Source organism: Panthera pardus, unplaced genomic scaffold, assembly GCF_024362965.1.
Source record: "Panthera pardus isolate Hobbes unplaced genomic scaffold, ASM2436296v1 HiC_scaffold_16, whole genome shotgun sequence".
Classification (NCBI taxonomy): domain Eukaryota; kingdom Metazoa; phylum Chordata; class Mammalia; order Carnivora; family Felidae; genus Panthera; species Panthera pardus.
In genome coordinates, this window is record NW_026526721.1 from 45,816,821 (window position 1) to 45,835,146 (window position 18,326).

Sequence of the window (18,326 nt, forward strand, 5' to 3'; positions counted from 1 at the left end):
ACAACACCCAGTGCTCATCCCAAAAGATGCCCTCTTCAATGCCCATCACCTCCTCTCTCCTCCCTCCCACCCCCCATCAACCCCTCAGTTTGTTCTCAGTTTTTAAGAGTCTCTTATGCTTTGGCTCACTCTCCCACTCCAACCTAGTTTTTTTTCTTTTTTTTTCCTCCCCCTCCCCCATGGGTTTCTGTTAAGTTTCTCAGGAGTGAAACATAAGAGTGAAAACATATGGTATCTGTCTTGCTCTGTATGGCTTATTTCACTTAGCATAACACTCTCCAGTTCCATCCACGTTGCTACAAAGGGCCATATATCATTCTTTATCATTGCCACGTAGTACTCCATTGTGTATATAAACCACAATTTCTTTATCCATTCATCAGTTGATGGACATTTAGGCTCTTTCCATACTTTGGCTATTGTTGAGAGTGCTGCTATAAACATTGGGGTACAAGTGCCCCTATGCATCAGTACGCCTGTATCCCTTGGGTAAATTCCTAGCAGTGCTACTGCTGGGTCATAGGGTAGGTCTATTTTCAATTTTTTGAGGAACTTCCACACTGTTTTCCAGAGTGGCTGCACCAGTTTGGATTCCCACCAACAGTGCAAGAGGGTTCCCGTTTCTCCACATCCTCTCCAGCATCTATAGTCTCCTGATTTGTTCATTTTGGCCACTCTGACTGGCGTGAGGTGATATCTGAGTGTGGTTTTGATTTGTATTTCCCTGATGAGGAGCGATGTTGAGCATCTTTTCATGTGCCTGTTGGCCATCTGGATGTCTTCTTTAGAGAAGTGTCTATTCATGTCCTCTGCCCATTTCTTCACTGGATTATTTGTTTTTTGGGTGTGGAGTTTGGTGAGCTCTTTATAGATTTTGAATACTAGCCCTTTGTCCGATATGTCATTTGCAAATATCTTTTCCCATTCCGTTGGTTGCCTTTTAGTTTTGTTGATTGTTTCCTTTGCTGTGCAGAAGCTTTTTATCTTCATGAGGTCCCAGTAATTCATTTTTGCTTTTAATTCCCTTGCCTTTGGAGATGTGTCAGGTAAGAAATTGCTGCGGCTGAGGTCAGAGAGGTCTTTTCCTGCTTTCTCCTCTAGGGTTTTGATGGTTTCCTGTCTTACATTCAAGTCATTTATCCATTTTGAGTTTATTTTTTTGAATGGTGTAAGAAAGTAGTCTAGTTTCATTCTTCTGCATGTTGCTGTCCAGTTCTCCCAGCACCCTTTGTTAAAGAGACTGTCTTTTTTCCATTGGATATTCTTTCCTGCTTTGTCAAAGATGAGTTGGCCATACGTTTGTGGGTCTAGTTCTGGGGTTTCTATTCTATTCCATTGGTCTATGTGTCTGTTTTTGTGCCAATACCATGCTGTCTTGATGATGACAGCTTTGTAGTAGAGGCTAAAGTCTGGGATTGTGATGCCTCCTGCTTTGGTCTTCTTCTTCAAAATTACTTTGGCTATTCGGGGCCTTTTGTGGCTCCATATGAATTTTAGGATTGCTTGTTCTAGTTTCGAGAAGAATGCTGGTGCAATTTTGATTGGGATTGCATTGAATGTGTAGATAGCTTTGGGTAGTATTGACATTTTAACAATATTTATTCTTCCAACCCATGAGCACGGAATGTTTTTCCATTTCTTTATATCTTCTTCAATTTCCTTCATAAGCTTTCTACAGTTTTCAGCATACAGATCTTGTACATCTTTGGTTAGATTTATTCCTAGGTATTTTATGATTCTTGGTGCAATTGTGACTGGGATCCGTTTCTTTATTTGTCTTTCTGTTGCTTCATTATTAGTGTATAAGAATGCAACTGATTTCTGTACATTGATTTTGTATCCTGCAACTTTGCTGAATTCATGTATCAGTTCTAGCAGACTTTTGGTGGAGTCTATCGGATTTTCCATGTATAATATCATGTCATCTGCAAAAAGTGAAAGCTTAACTTCATCTTTGCCAATTTTGATGCCTTTGATTTCCTTTAGTTGTCTGATTGCTGATGCTAGCACTTCCAACACTATGTTAAACAACAGCGGTGAGAGTGGACATCCCTGTCGTGTTCCTGATCAATAAAACTGATAAACTTTTAGCCAAACGGGCCAAGAAGAAAAAAAGACTTAAGTTACTAAATGACCAAAAATGCAAATATCAGAACATAAAAAATTATGTATGCTACGCATTCAGATGCTATAATGTTTAAAGAACAAACAAAGATATATCTTGAATAGCTTTATGTACAAAAATTATGTCATCTAGATAAAATGGACAAATTCCTTGAAAATATGCAAACTACCAAGGCTTATTTAAGAAGAAATAGATAACCTGACTACTTGCATTTTTTGTTTGAATTTTTAGTTAAAATCTTCAAAGAAAAGCCCAGTCTATATACTTTATATAAAACAGATAATCAGAAGAAACTGAATCATCTTCCAGGAGTTTTGAGGAGAAGTACGTAAGTCTTTCAGATGTTCTAGAAAAATATGTAAGTGCATGGAAAAGAAAGCAAAACTATACTGTTTTCTGAGCTTTAGTCAAAATAACATATTCTGTAAGTGTTCTTCAACATACAGAAATCCCTTTAGAGACTTCCTTTATCTCCACCTCTCTCAACTAAAAAGTATATAATCAAATGCTCCTCATAATCACAATGAAGCTCTTTCTGTCCATGAGTCCTATCCTTGTGCTATAATAAAAGAATCTCTTTGAATCAAAAAAGCCCAGAAAACCAAAACCAAAAAAAAAAAAAAAAAACCCATAGGAAATTATGGCCTAGACTAGAGCTCCAAGGGGCTTTTTCCTTATAAGTACAATTTGAATCTTGATTTCTAGTGTGAAAGAAATGGAGCCAAAAAGAACATGTTACCCATGGTGCACAAGACTGGCGTGTGTTGGCCAGACTAAAGCTTGGTGGCTAGTTTGAAGAAGAAATGAAATAAAGCTGGACATATTTAGAAGGAAAAGCCCATAAGTAAGTTTACTTCTCTGTTAAGGAAGGAGAGAGAGATGACTGGGCCTGTTTTAGGGCAGCATGCATTGGGGGACTGCTTGGTATGTCTTCTAAAAGGGGAGAATAATAATGGTAAGTAAAAGCCACAGGCCAACCTTTGGATGCTCCATAAACACATGTGGTCCTGCCAGAATCTAGTCATTTCATATATCATATTAAAATCTCCTTTTATTTTAATAAATTTCCTAAAAGAGGTAAAAATGAAAGTGCAGGAGGGATCAGAGTAGGGACTTGAACCCTTTCTCTAGAACTTTCACTCTGCATATTAAGCATGAATAGCAGTTTACAAAACTATCTCTACTGCATAATTTCCCTATCTGCAAACATGTGGATGTACGTATACATGACACTATGTATGATAGTTAAAAATATATGAAAGCAGTAGCAAATCAGACAAATAATGTGCAAGACCTATACCCAGAAAAAGAAAAAAAAATGCCGTATTGAAAGAAATTAAAGAATAACTAAATCAATGGAAAGACAGGTTGGATCATTCAATATTTAAGAAAATGTCAATTCTCCCTAAATGCATCTATAGATTTAATAAAAGTCCAATCAAAATCATAGTAGGATTTCTTAAGAAACTGATAAAGCTAATTATATTATTCACATGGAAATGTAAAGGATGTAGAAATACTTGAAAAAGAAGAACAAAGTTAGTGTTCTAACAATATCTGATTCCATGACTTCATATAGAACTTCAGTATCAAGATGGTGTTGTATTGTTATAAAGATAGACAAATAAATGAGTGGGACAGAATGAAGTCCAGAAATAAACCCATACACATATGGACAGCTGATTTTGCAAAGGTACAAAGGTAATTTAGTAGAGAAAATAGTTTTTTCAATAAATTATGCAGAAACAATTGGATATCTATATGCAGAAAAGGAACTTTGATACAGATAATATGCTAAAAGAATTGTAGACATAAATGCACAATCAAGAACTACAACACCAGAGGAGACAGGTTAAGATGGCAGAGGAGTAGGGCAACTATAAGTTTGCCTCGTCACTGGAACACAGCTAGATCAACATCAAATCATTCTGCACACCCTATAAATCGATCTGAGGACTGAGAGAACAAAACTGCGTATCTCCAAGTAGAAAAACAACCACCTCATGGAAGGTGGGAGCTGCAGAGAGTTGACTTGGGGGAGAAAATAGTCATGGATGCTGTGGACAGGAGGGAGCCTTGATCACAGAGAGAGGAGCAAGAGAGAAAGAGAGAGAGAAAGAGCGAAAAAAAAAACATGTGCGGGGGATTGCACAAGAAAACTCTTCCCCACAACCATTGACTGGGAAAACAAGGCAGATCAAAATCGCAATTTTTTAAAAAAAATAAGCAGTAAAGTACAAAGTCTGAAGTTTTAGAGGTTTGTGCCATTGACAGGGTCCTGCACCTGGCAAGCTTAGCAGTGCTCCAGTGGGGAAGGAGGTGGAGATGGGAGTGGAGAGTGTGCTCTGAGGATCCTCTGGGATCACTTTTATGGAGTTCCCTTTTATGCAGTACATTTGGGAGGGGGGCACTGCTTTCCATAGACAAATGGCCCTGAGGGCACCACAGAGATGCCCCATTCACCAGCATAGGAACAAAGATGCTGGGTGAGGGCAGCGAACCTTGGTGCTGGCTTTCTTCTCTGCTGTACATCAACTCTTGAGTTGCTACACGATTGCAGGACTGTTTCCTAGGACAAGCCAGCACTGGCCACAGCAGGGCGAGCCCCTCCCCCAGAGGATCAGTGAGGGTTTGCACTGTGGGTGTCTCTGAAGTTTGGAGTTTTGAAACCCAGCTGTGCCTGAGATAAAACACGGGAGTGCTGTGTAGCATGGCAGGTGGACAGCTTGGTCAACAGACAGGGTGATCTTATGGAAGGCCTGGACACAGGAGGGGTGATTGTTTGCTCTTTTATGAGGGCTTTCTAAGGAGTGGTACACATGAGCTCCCTGCTCTGGAGATGAGAGAGCAGGGGATCCTATTTCTCCCCACCCATTAGCATTCACCAACTTCAGTGAGAAACACAGTGCCTTCCAGTGGAGGTTGAAGTTGATTGCACTGAGCCACTCCCCACTGCGCTCTAGAGGTACATCTTTACTAGGGCAAGTGTGCCTGGGAAGCAGCACCATGGGCCTCACGCCCAGGAGACCAACACAGACTCCTCACACACATCAAGTCTACTAGTGATACAGTGCTTCAAATCTTCAGCAATATGTGAAAGAGGATCTAGCTTCCTTTGTTTTTGGTTATTTGTTTTTAATCAGAAAAAGAAATTTTTTTAATTTAAAAATTTTTATTTCTTTTTTATTTTTGACCAAAACAAGAGGAAGGAATTCACCCCAAAAGAAAGAACAGGAAGAAGTCACCATTAGAGACTTAATGCAGCTCTAAGTAAGATGTCTGAACTAGAATTTAAAACAATAATTTTAAGGATACTAGATGGGCTTGAAAAAAGCATGGAAGACACTAGAGAATCCCTTATAGCAGAGAGAAGAGAACTACAAACTAGTCAGGCCAAAATTAAAAATGCTATAACTGAAATGAAAACCCAAATGAATGCCATGAGAGTGAGGATGGATGAAATGGAGGAACAAATCAGTGATACTGAAGATAGAATTATGGAGAACAATGAAGTTGAAAAGAAGAGGGAAAAAAGTATTGGATCACAAATGTAGACTTAGGAATTCAGTGATTCCTTAAAGCATAATAACATTCATATCATAGGAGTCTCAGAAGATGAAGAGAGAGAAAAGGGGGAAGATGGTTTACATGAGCAAACTATAGCTGAAAACTTCCTAATTTGGGGAAGGAAACAAACATCAAAAACTAAGAAGCACAGAGAACTCCCATTAAATTCAACAAAAGCCAGGCATATCATAGTCAAATTTGCAAAATACACAGACTAGGACAGAATCCTGAAAACAGAAGGGAAAAAAAGTCATTACCTTACAAGGGAAGACAGATAAGGTTTGCAGCAGATTTGTACAGAGAGAACTGGCAGGCCAGAGGGACTGACAGGATATATATTCAACATGCTGAACAGGAAAAAGTATGCAACCAACAATACTTTATGCAGCAAGGCTGTATTTCAGAATAGATGGAGAGATAAAGACTTACCCATACAAGCAAAAAATAAAGGAATTTGTGACCACTAAACCACCCATGAAAGAAATATTACAGGGGACTCTTTGAGTGGGGAAAAAAGACCAAAAGCAACAAAGACTGGAAAGGAAAAGAGAACATCACCAGAAACACCAATTTTACAGGTAACACAATGGCACGAAATTCATATCTATCAGTAATCACTCTGAATGTAAATGGACTGTATGCTCCAATCAAAAGACACAGGTATCAGAATAGATAAAAATAACAAGACCCATCTCCATGCTTGTCTAAAAGAGACTCATTTTAGACCTAAAGACACCTGCAAATTGAAAGTGAGGGGATGGAGAACCACCTATCATGCTAAAGGATGTCAAAAGAAAGCCAGAGGAAGCCATAATTACATCAGACTAAGTAGATTTTAAACCAAAGACTTTATCAATAGATGAAGAATGGCATTGCATCATAATTAAGGAATCTATTCATCAAGAAGATCTAAAAATTGTAAATATTTTATGTCCCCAACTCAAAAGAACCCAAATATATAAATCAATTAATGACAAACATAAAGAAACTTATTGATAAAAACACAATAATAGGAGGGGACTTTAATACCCTGCTTACATCAATGGACAGATTATCTAAGCAGAAAACCAAGGAAACAATAGCTCTGAATGACACACTGAACCAGATGTACTTAACAGATATATTCAGAACACTTCCTCCTAAAGCAGCAGAATACACATTCTTTTTGACTGCATATGGAATATCCTCCTGAATATATCACTTACTGGGTCACAAATCATCCCAAGTACAAAAAATTGAGATCATACCATGCATATTTTGATACCGCAACACTATGAAACTTGAAGTCAACCACAAGAAAAAATTTAGAGAGATTATGAGTACTTGGAGATTAAAGAACATCTTTCTAAAGAATGAATGGGTTAACCAGGAAATTAAAGAAGAAATTAAAAAAAGTACATGGAAGCAAATGAAAATGAAAACATGATAATCCAAATCTTTGGGATGCAGCAAAGGCAGTCTTAAGAAGGAAGTATATTACAATACAGGACTACTTCAAGAAGAAGGAAAAGTAGCAAATATACACTCTAGCTTACACCTAAAGGAGCTAGAAAAGGAACAGCAAAATAAAGCCTAAAGCCAGCAGAAGAGGGGAAATAATAAAGATTGGAGCAGAAATCAATGATCTAGAAACAAAAATACAGTAGAACAGATCAATGAAACTAAGACCTGATTCTTTGAAAGAATTAATAAAATTGATAAACCCCTAGCCAGACTTATCAAAAAGAAAAGACAAAGGACCCAAATCAATAAAATCATGAATGAAAGAGGATAGATCATAAACAATACCACAGAAATACAAACAATGATAAGAGAATATGAGGAAAAATTATATGCCAACAAACTGAGCAATCTGGAAGAAATGGCAGACTTTCTACAAACATACAAACTACCAAAACTGAGACAAGAAGAAACAGAAAATGTGAATAGACCCATAACCAGCAAAGAAATTGGAATCATAATAAAAAATCTCCCAACACACAAAAGTCCAGGGCCAGATGGCTTCCAGGGGAATTCCACCAAACATTTAAAGAATAGTTAATACCTATTCTCAAACTGGTCCCCCAAAATAAAAATGGAAGTAAAACTTCCAAACTCATTCTATGAGACCAACATTACCTTGATTCTAAAACCGGACAAAGACCACACTAAAAGGAGAATTATAGGCCAATAACCCTGGTGAACACGGATGCAAAGATTCTCAACAAGATACTAGCAAACTGAATTCAACAGTACATTAAAAGAATTATTCACCATGATCAAGTGGGATTTATTCTTGTGCTGCAGGCCTGATTCAATATTTGCAAACAAATTAACGTGATACACCATATTAATAAAAGAAAGGATATGGGGCGCCTTGGTGGCTCAGTTGGTTGTGTGTCCCACCTTTAATTTTGGCTCAGGTCATGATCTCAGGGGTTGTGAGATCAAGCCCCACATTGGGCTCTCTGCTGACAGCGTGGAGCCTGCTTGGGATTTTCTCTCTCCCTCTCTCTCTGCTCATCCCTGGCTTGCACTTGCTTTCTCTCAAAAATAAATAAATAAACTTAAAAAAAATAAAAAGAAGGATAAAAACCATATGATCCTCTTAATAGATGCAGAAAAAGCTTTTAAGAAAATATAGCATCCATTCTTGGTAAAAACTGCCAGCAGAGTAGGGAGAGATGGAACAAACCTCACCATCATAAAGGCTACATACAAAAGACCTACAGCTAAAAACCTCAATACGGAAAAACTGAGAGCTTTTCCTCTATGGTTAGGAACAAGACAGGGTCAACTCTCACCATTACTATTTAACATACTACTGGAAGTCTGAGCCTCAGCAATCAGACAACAAAGTGAAATAAAAGGCATCCATATTGGCAAGGAAGATGTCAAATTTTGATTATTTGCAGATGACATGATATGCTATGCAGAAAACCCAAATAACTCCACCAAAACATTTCTAGAACCAATACATGAATTCAGGAAAGTTGCTAGTTATATCACCAGTATATAGAAATCCATTGCATTTCTATATACCAGTAATGAAGCAGTGGAAAAAGAAATCAAGGAATCAACCCCATTTGCAGTTACACCAAAAACCATAAAATACTTAGGAATAAACCTACCAAAGAGATAACAAATTTATAGAACACTTATGAAAGAAATTGAAGAGGACATAAAGAAATGTAAAAACATTCCATGTTCATGGATTGGAAGAACATTATTAAAATGTCTATACTTCCCAAATCAATCTACACATTTACCGCAATGCCTATCAAAATATCAGCAGCATTTTTCACAGAGCTAGAACAAAGAACCCTAAAATTTGCATGGAACCACAAAAGACCCCAAATAGCCACAGAAATCCTGAAAAAGAACGTAAAGCTGGAGGCATCACTATTCCAGACTTCAAGCTACATTACAAACCTGTAGTCATCAAGATAGTATGGTACTGGCACAAAAACAGACACAGAGATCAATGGAACAGAACAGAAAACTCAGAAGTAGACCAACAACTGTATGATCAACTAATATTTGACAAAACAGGAATGAATATCCAATAGAAAAAAAGACAGTCTCTTCAACAAATTGTATTGGGAAAACTGGACAGCAACATGCATAAGAATGAACCTGGACCACTTTTGGACACCATACACAAAATAAATTCAGAATGGATGAAAGACCTAAACGTGAGACAGGAACCCATCAAAATCCTAGAGGAGAAAACAGGCAACTACGTCTTTGACCTTGGCTTCAGCAACTTCTTATTTGACATGTCTCTGAAGGCAAGGGAAATAAAAGCAAAAATGAACTATTAGGACCTCATCAAGAAAAAAAGTTTCTGCATAGCAAAGGAAACAATTAACCAAACTAAAAGTCAGCCAACAGAATGAGAAAAGATATTTGCAAAAGACATATCTGATAAAGGGTTAGTATCCAAAATCTATAAAGGACTTATCAAACTCACTACCCAAAAAACAAATAATCCAGTTAAGAAATGGGCAGAATACATGAACACATTTTAAATACAAATCAAAACCACAATAAGATTACCACCTCACATTTGTCAGAATGGCTAAAATTAGGAACACAAAAACCAACAGGTGTTGGTGAGTATGCAGAAAAAGAGGAATTCTTGCACTGTTGGTGGGAATGTAAACAGTATGGAGGTTGCTCAAAAAGTAAAGAATAGAACTACCCTACAATTCAGCAATGGCACTACTAGGTATTTATCCAAAGGATACAAAAGTACAGATTTGAAGGTACACCCATCCTGATGTTTATAGCAGAATTTTCAACAATAGCTAAACTACGGAAACAGCACAAGTACCCTTTGCCTGATAAATGAATAAAGAAGATGTGGTAGATATATACAAAGAATATTACTCAGCCATCATAAAGAATGAAATCTTGCCATTTTTAATGATGTGGATGGAGCTAGACTGTATTATGCTAAGCAAAGTAAGTCAGTCAGAGAAAGACAAATACCACATGATTTCACTCATATGTAGATTTTAACAAACAAAACAGATGAACATATGGGAAGGGGTAAAAAAGAGAGAGGGGGTTCCTGGGTGGCTCTGTCGGATAAGTATGTAACTCTTGATTTCAGCTCAGGTCATGAACTCACAGTTTGTGAGCTCAAGCCCTGTATTGGGCTCTGCACTGATAGTGAATTGTCTGCTTGGGATTCTCTCTCTCCCCCTCTCTCTCTCCCTCCCCCATTCTTTCTCTCAAAATAAATAAATAAATAAACATTTTTAAAAAAGAGAGCAAGAGGGAAACAAACTATAAGAGACTCTTAACAGTGAACAAATTGAGGGTTGATGAAGGGGGTGTGTGGAGGATGGGCTACATGGATGATGGGTACTAACAAGGGCACTTGTGATGAGCACTGGGTATTGTACGCAAGTGATGAATCACTGAATTCTACTCCTGAAATGACTGGATGCTAACTAACATGCATTGTATTTGAACTAATTAGAAATTAAGTAAAAATTCAAAGAAAAATAGAATACCAAAAAGCACAGTCCCTAAAAGAAAAAAAAAAAGATAATTAACTTCATTAAAAGACTTTTTGTTCAAAAACATTTCTAAAATAAAATGACAAACCAGAGAGTTTCAGAAAATATGTATAAATCATATAGCAAATAAAAACCTCATATTCAGATAATATGGAGAACTGTCAAAACTCAAAAAATGGAAAACAAATAATCTAATTAAAATTGGGAAAAATCTGAATAGGCTCTTCACTGAAGATGGCATACTGATGTCAAGTAAGGGCACAAAATGGTGCTAAGCATCATCAAAATGCAAATTATAACGACAATGAAACACTACAACCTATTTATTAAAGTAACTAAAATTGAAAAGACAATTCATACCAGAAGCAGCAATACAGACCTTTTGCACTCATAGAAAGGCAACAAAATGAGTTAGGAGATAATGGCACAAAATTTAAGGGGGCAGGAAATTTCAGTCAAGTTTGGTTATTTAAAAGCTACCTCTGCACATCATCCTGCTCACTCAACCCTTCTGCAGATTTTCATAGTGAACCCTCTTGTATCTTTGTTGTTTTTTCTTCACTTTGTCTTTCACTATCTTTATAAAGAATGTTGGAAATCCAGGAAAATGGATTAATGAATCTTTCAAAAAATAAGTCCCTTTTCCCTGCCTATGCTGCTACCATGATGCAACTGGAAGTTTTTTGTAAGATATCAAATCAAATTGTCACAAATAAGTAAATTAAGTTTTATTTTTCTGAATGAGTGTTCAATGGCAACATTAACTCTGGTAATGCACAAGAAACAGATCTAAACCAAGTTTTAAAGCCCTCAATAGTTTTCCATTAAGCTGGGGTAAAGAATAAAGTCCCCGACCTAGCCTCCAAGGTCTCTTGTGATCCACATATGTGGCCTCCCTAACCCCAACTTGCTCCTGCCTGCTTCTCTCTTAATATTCCAGTTACTTTTACAATTTAGTACTTCTCCCATGATCTAGGGTCTCTGATAATCTAGGCCTTCCAATGATGAAGGCCCTGCGGATGACACATGTCCCCGGGCAGCAATCACCATGTTAGAAATGAAGATCCTTAGGCCTCACCCAGACCTACTAGCACAGAATCTGCATTTTAACAAGATCTTCAGGAGATTTACAGGCTTAAGGCCAAAGCTTGAGAAGCACTGATCTATGGCACCTTTCACTGTGGTTCCTTATCTTTGATTTTTCTTTGCACCTTCCCTGTGTGGGGGATAACTTAGGAATCCCCTGGGCCTACACCAATGGGTTAACAAGGCATAAAGAAACACAAAGTCATAAAATGCTCACACCTGAGTTTGGGTACCAGATTGGCACTCCAAGAATAGGGAGGTGCAAAGTCACCCCAAAATAGAGAGGGGGTGTTGAACCCCCCAAAATAGAGAGAGGCAAAGGCCTGAAATAGAATCAGCACAAAGGTGTCCAATACGTAGGAATAACAAGATTACAGGGTGAAAGCACCCAAAGTTTAGTACTATAGCAGAAAGCTGCTTTCATAGGAGAATAGGGCCAGGTTAGGTAAATTGGTGAACTGGACTTTGGACCGCTGCGCTGCAGGCAAAGCAGCCTGAGTGGAGATGGTTAACAAATGAAAAGGTGTCTTGTTAACCCTGAGATTATTCTCCCTGTCTGTCTCATCTCCTAGGCTGGCAAAGATAAACAGGCATGGTGCCTCCTGTCTGCTTGTTAACAACCATCTACCCATCTGCCCGACGCCTGGATTTTGTTTTATATTGACCCAAACCTCAAACACTGTATATCTTCAAAATCCCCTTTTCCCCCTCACATCCACAAATTAATGTTCCTACTTCTTTGTCTCTTTGTACACGCCCATCACGTTTGCAAGCCTTTGATCTGAATAAATACAGGGCAAGGATCCTCATTTGGGGCTCTTGTCTTTTTCCCGGACATTAGCCATCTCTCATTTTAATCCCGTGTCCGCTCTTTTGCTAGGCAAAAGAGAACTTCAGACTTAGAGTCTACGACACCCCTGACCTTTGCCTAATGAGATTTCTCATCATATTTCATCTTAAAGTGTGAAGGTAGGTGTAGGTCTGGGATGTAAGCTGCAGATTGCATGAAAAGGACAACTTTCCTTGGGATTGGCTCCTGAAGGGATTCTAGAACTTTGGCGTCAATAAAATCATGTATGATTACCTCAGACAAGAACATATTAATCAAAGCACTCAGAGCAACACATTTTATAAACTAATTTGCATAAACATGTCCGAAGTGTCATCTGTGGTAGGAAAGTAGTGGCTTAAAGTGCAACTTCAACTGTTAAAACTAGAACTATATACCATGACTTGATGTTTATGATTTAACAGGCTGTAATGCCCTATGGGACATCTGGACTTCTCATACAAATTCAAATCTATAATGCCCAGAAGAATAGCTTAGTTTTTTCCTAAAGGGAACCCTTGGGTACTATTAGGGGAATTTTAGTTCTTCACTCTTTCCTCTTCTGACCAAAACACACAGTTCTACAACTGGTTGACTCTTGTGTTCAAAGCAAATTGATATAAACAACATTTTCCTGAGCTTGGTAAATGAAACCTCCAAAATGAATCAGTATGCAAAGAATTACTGCCTATGCTATTGTTATTCCTGTGCAACTGTATTTTTTTTTCCAGCCTAATACTGCAAGGATCACCACAATTTTTTAAAAGATATTGGTAAGAGAGAATGATTTTTGTAATACTCATTTTTTATAGAAAGTTAAAAATACTGTTAAGTTTATAAAAATTTTGATTTGGTTTATATAATACCCAAATAAGCAGCTGGAAACAGAAAACAAATAATGAATAATCTATATATTTTACAATTGTGTATAAAATCTGGGTAAGCAAAATAGCTCTAAAACTGAATTGCACTTTTTAATAATTTAATATCTGATTAACAAAATTATAATGGCTCTGTAGGATACTTCTGATGAACTAGAATTTTAAACAATTTAAAAGAGAGTTTAAGGATTTAGGTTATAATATTTCCTATGTAAGAAATCTTTCGGATGATTCTGTTCAAAATACTTATTCCATTTAATTAACCACATTCTATAATTAAACTTTTAAGTTAAATCAATTAAATATTACCCTATGTATACTTTCACCCACCTCTGATAATAACTTGAGTATGAAAATGCAGAAAATGTCCCTCCAGTGTTATTTCCACTTTCTAACTTAATAAGGGCCCACAGATTGGATTTAAGATTTTTCAATTATTTACTGATTTGGGATTGCATGGAAGGAAATCCATTCCAAATAAATATACATTTAACAATTACAATTATTGGCATTAGTTATTTATATTGCATGCACTAGGTTCCCATTTTTGCCTCAATTTTATTCTGCAAAAAAAAAAAAAAAAAAAATTGGTGGAGAAGAAAGGGCTCTCAAGCCCTTGATGGGAATAGCTAGAGAAAGTCAGTTCTAATCACGGTAAAAACAAAGACAAAGCAACTTTTAAATATGGAAAGAACTTTGAGCAGTGCTAGTATATTTGTGAACTATATAAAGTTTCTAGCATAAATTAAAATGACAGTCTCTATTTCATATACATTTTCCATGGGATACTAAAGTTGGAATTTTGAATAAAAGAAAAAGAAAGTATTCTCAGTATTAACAACTTTTAATAAAAACCAGAATTAACACAAATATTTACCCCCAATCTCTGAGCTTTTTCCTCATTTCATCTTCAGCCTTCCTCTAATACTTCCTCTCTCCCTCTTCACTGTCTGGTCTTTCCTACACCTATCCATCTATGAATACACTATGGATACTCATAGTGGGCAGCAGACAAATGCCATCTGCTCTCCACATTCCTTGGAGTCTCTATTTCATTCTCCTCGCTGTTGTGCCATTTGTTTCCCATTCACTACTCATTACTCTCTGACTTCAACTCTATCACAAAATAGAAACTGCTCTCACTAAAGCCACTGCTAATCTCTTAATTCCCACATTTAATGATCACTGATCACTCATCCTACCAGAGCACTTACTTCACTTTTGGCACTGTACTTCACTCTCTTTAATTCCACAACACTCAGCTTTACAATTCCTTTATGCTTCTATGATCACTCTGCCCAGTATCGTTTTCTGGCCTTTCCTTTTCTCCTATTGTATAAGCCACAGCTGTTGGTTGCAAGACGGAAAGAGTTAATTGAACGGAAAGTGGATTTAACATAGAATTTCTAGAGGAGTTGGAGAAACCCACTGGAGAAATGGACAGGAACATAAAGACAGATTGTCAGCAGCCAAAATTATGTCCCTCTTCTATCTAACTCAAAAAGAGCTATTGCCTTGCTGCTGAATGTGGAATGCAATAGCTCACACCGATAATGCCACTGATGTGGGTGTAGGATCCATTTTCTGAGGTCTTAATATTGCTCCCTTGATTGATTTAGCAATGAAAATTCTTTTTTCCCCCCCCTGAACTTTTGTTTACTTCTCTCCATATTCCAAATCTAGAGTAGGTGTTTGGCCAAACCTACATCAAGTCCCCTCATACTATGTGCAAGGGGATGGGAAAGTTTCTAGAACTGCTGGTTTCTAGGCTGTATGACAGCTTTTGTCTGCCACTAAGACTCATGTGGTAGAATAGAGGGTTAAATATTATCCATCTAATAAACGACTTACATCCATTTCATAATCTCTTTACTACAACTTTCTGAAGTTACTTTCTATGCCCTCCTTGTTTTTACTTTATGCACAGTCTCTAATGGGTGAGTCATATATAACTATGCTTTTAGTCACCCCAACTGCCTCCCAAGTCATTTCTATTAAGATCTTATAGAACAATATTGCTGAGTACGTCTCACCTGGATGGTCCCAGAATGCTCCTTGCAAAAATTGGCCAGTACGCCTGAGTCCTCAGTCTCAGTTTTTGATGACCATCTATCCAGGCACCAAGCGTCTTCTTCCTTCACTGACCACCTCCCCTCACATGTAATAGGTTACCGAGTCCTAGTAACTATACACTCTGACTTATTTTGATCTATCACTTTGTCCCACTCATCACCCCCAACGTCATATCACACATGGACTAAGAACTTCACATGCTATTTGATCAACTGGGGAGCATTTATATAATGCATATTATTACAACCAAATTATGAGCTACCAAATTAATCTCTACATTAATATCTCACAATCTGTATTTTGTACAAAAACTCCCTTAGACAATTCTGATGTATAATTTGGTTTGGGAATCACTGGACATTAGTAACAGCTTCCTGATTAGTATCCTTAACTCTACTGTCCCCTCCCTTCAGCCTATTTACTACTACCAAACATTTAATTTAACAAATATCTGATGATGTCATTCCACATCTTAAAAGTTTTCAGCCCATGCCTATTGTTTGGAAAATAAAATTGAAGATATTTCACAGGGCATTCAACTTTGTATAATCCAAGCCCTTCTAACATCTGCACTTTTGATGCTGCATCAATGTTCTACACACAGAATTTCCCTACTTCATTCAATTGTTACTCCATAAGTTTGCTCATGTTCAGAATGTTTTTCCTGTCTTCTAAATCTGCTTATTATTTACATATTTTGAATTGAAATAATTGTGTTTTTTCCAACATAACAATTCCCCCAAATAGCTTCCATGTAAGAGTAAATAAAATTAAAGGGTCTTCAGGCTAGTGTACGGTTTTATTTCAGTTACCCTCACTGAATTTTCTTTTATAAACCTTAATGAATGTTCTTTTTACATTTAATACATTTAATTTCAGATGCCATCTATTAAGAATATGGGAACTAAAAATGCAACAGAGCTAAAAGAGTTTGTTCTCATGGGACTTACATATCAACCAGAGTGGCAAGTTCCTTTGTTCCTGGTATTCCTAGTTATATATCTCATCACCATTGTGGGAAACCTTGGTCTGATTTCTCTCATATGCAATGAGCCTCAGCTTCACATCCCCATGTACTTTTTCCTTGGGAATCTGGCATTTGTGGATGTTTGGATATCATCCACAGTGACCCCCAAGATGTTGGTCAACTTCTTTGCCAAGGGCAAGATGATCTCTCTCTCTGAATGCATGATACAATTTTTTTCCTTTGTAATGAGTGCTACCACAGAATGTTTCCTGCTGGCAACAATGGCATATGATCGATATGTGGCCATATGCAAGCCTTTACTTTATCCAGTAATTATGACCAGTAGACTATCCATGCAGCTATTAGTTTCATCATTTGTAGGTGGACTTCTTCATGCCATAATTCATACAGGCTTTTTATTCAGATTAACGTTCTGTAATTCTAACATAATACATCACTTTTACTGTGACATCATGCCATTATTTAAAATTTCTTGTACTGATCCTTCTATTAATGTTCTGATAGTATTTATTTTTTCTGGATCAATTCAGATGTTCACCATTCTGACTGTTCTTGTCTCTTACACATCAGTTCTCTTTACAATCTTAAAAAAGAAGTCTCTACAAGACATAAGGAAAGCCTTCTCCACCTGTGGAACCCATCTCTTATCTGTCTGTTTGTACTATGGTCCTCTTCTCTTCATGTATGTGCGCCCTGTATCTGCACAAGAAGATGATCAAGATATGATGGACTCTCTATTTTACACTGTCATAATTCCTGTGTTAAATCCAATTATCTATAGCTTGAGAAATAAGAAAGTCATAGATTCACTGAGAAAAATGTTAAAGAGAAAAGCTTAGATCTCATACTAACATCTATTCTCCTTTCATTAAAATGACAAGATTGTGCAGATTAGATATTGCTATGTGTTGATTAGTATTAAAATTTTTTTGCAGTTATAATTGCCCTAATCTTTCATTTATTTATTTTTAAATCTTTGCTTATTTTGAGAGAGAGTGTGCATGCATGCATAAGAGCAGAGGAGGGACAGAGAGGGAGGAAGAGAGAGAATCTTAAGCAGGATCATGTTGTCAGTGCAGAGCCCAACATGGGGCTCGCTCGATCTCACAAACCATGAGATCATGACCTGAGCCAAAATCAAGAGTCAGATGCTTAACTGACTGAACCACCCCAGCACCCCATTTGCCCTACTGTTTTAATGACTTAAGGTGGGAGAACCTGATAATCTACTTAAAATATTTGTCTTTGCTAGTCAAAAACACACAAGGAATTTTAATCAGGCATTCCTATCATACTTAAATAATTAAAGGAGAAAACAAAAATGAAAACATTTCACAGGCTTGTACATTCTTCAGTGTGACTTCATAAATGCATTAAGTACTAAAATACATAGTGCCTCTGAATAGAACTTGATTACTATGTTTTTGATCCTTATACAGCTTGATAGCCTGGAGACCCATATTGAATTTAGCTTGATAGTATAGGCAGATTTGTGTTTGAGTGAACAGAGGAAAATTCTAGGAATTCTGCAGCCCTCAAAAGGTTTTTCTTTCCACTTATTTGAAGCCTGGTGAATTTTGCTTCTTGTGGAGATTCAACTTTCATGTCACAGAAAGAAATAAAAAGAAATAGGAGAAACAGGGTAAAAATGACAAAGGTGTTAAGACAATGAAGACAGGGCCAAACTATAAGAGATGCTTAGCTTAGTGTGCTTAGAGGGAGCAAAGGCAAGTTGCCTCTCATTGTCTATGATGCCTTCTATGGGTCC

At 37.2% G+C, this 18,326-nt stretch overlaps 1 protein-coding gene across 1 annotated transcript; it reads left to right on the forward strand.

Annotated features, from left to right (window-relative positions):
- The first annotated feature begins 16,467 nt into the window (after window positions 1–16,467).
- LOC109266215 (olfactory receptor 5H2-like) lies at window positions 16,468–17,397 on the forward strand. The gene has a single exon (XM_019448078.2). The coding sequence runs from the start codon at window positions 16,468–16,470 to the stop codon at window positions 17,395–17,397; it is 930 nt and encodes a 309-aa protein (XP_019303623.2).
- Window positions 17,398–18,326: the final 929 nt, after the last annotated feature.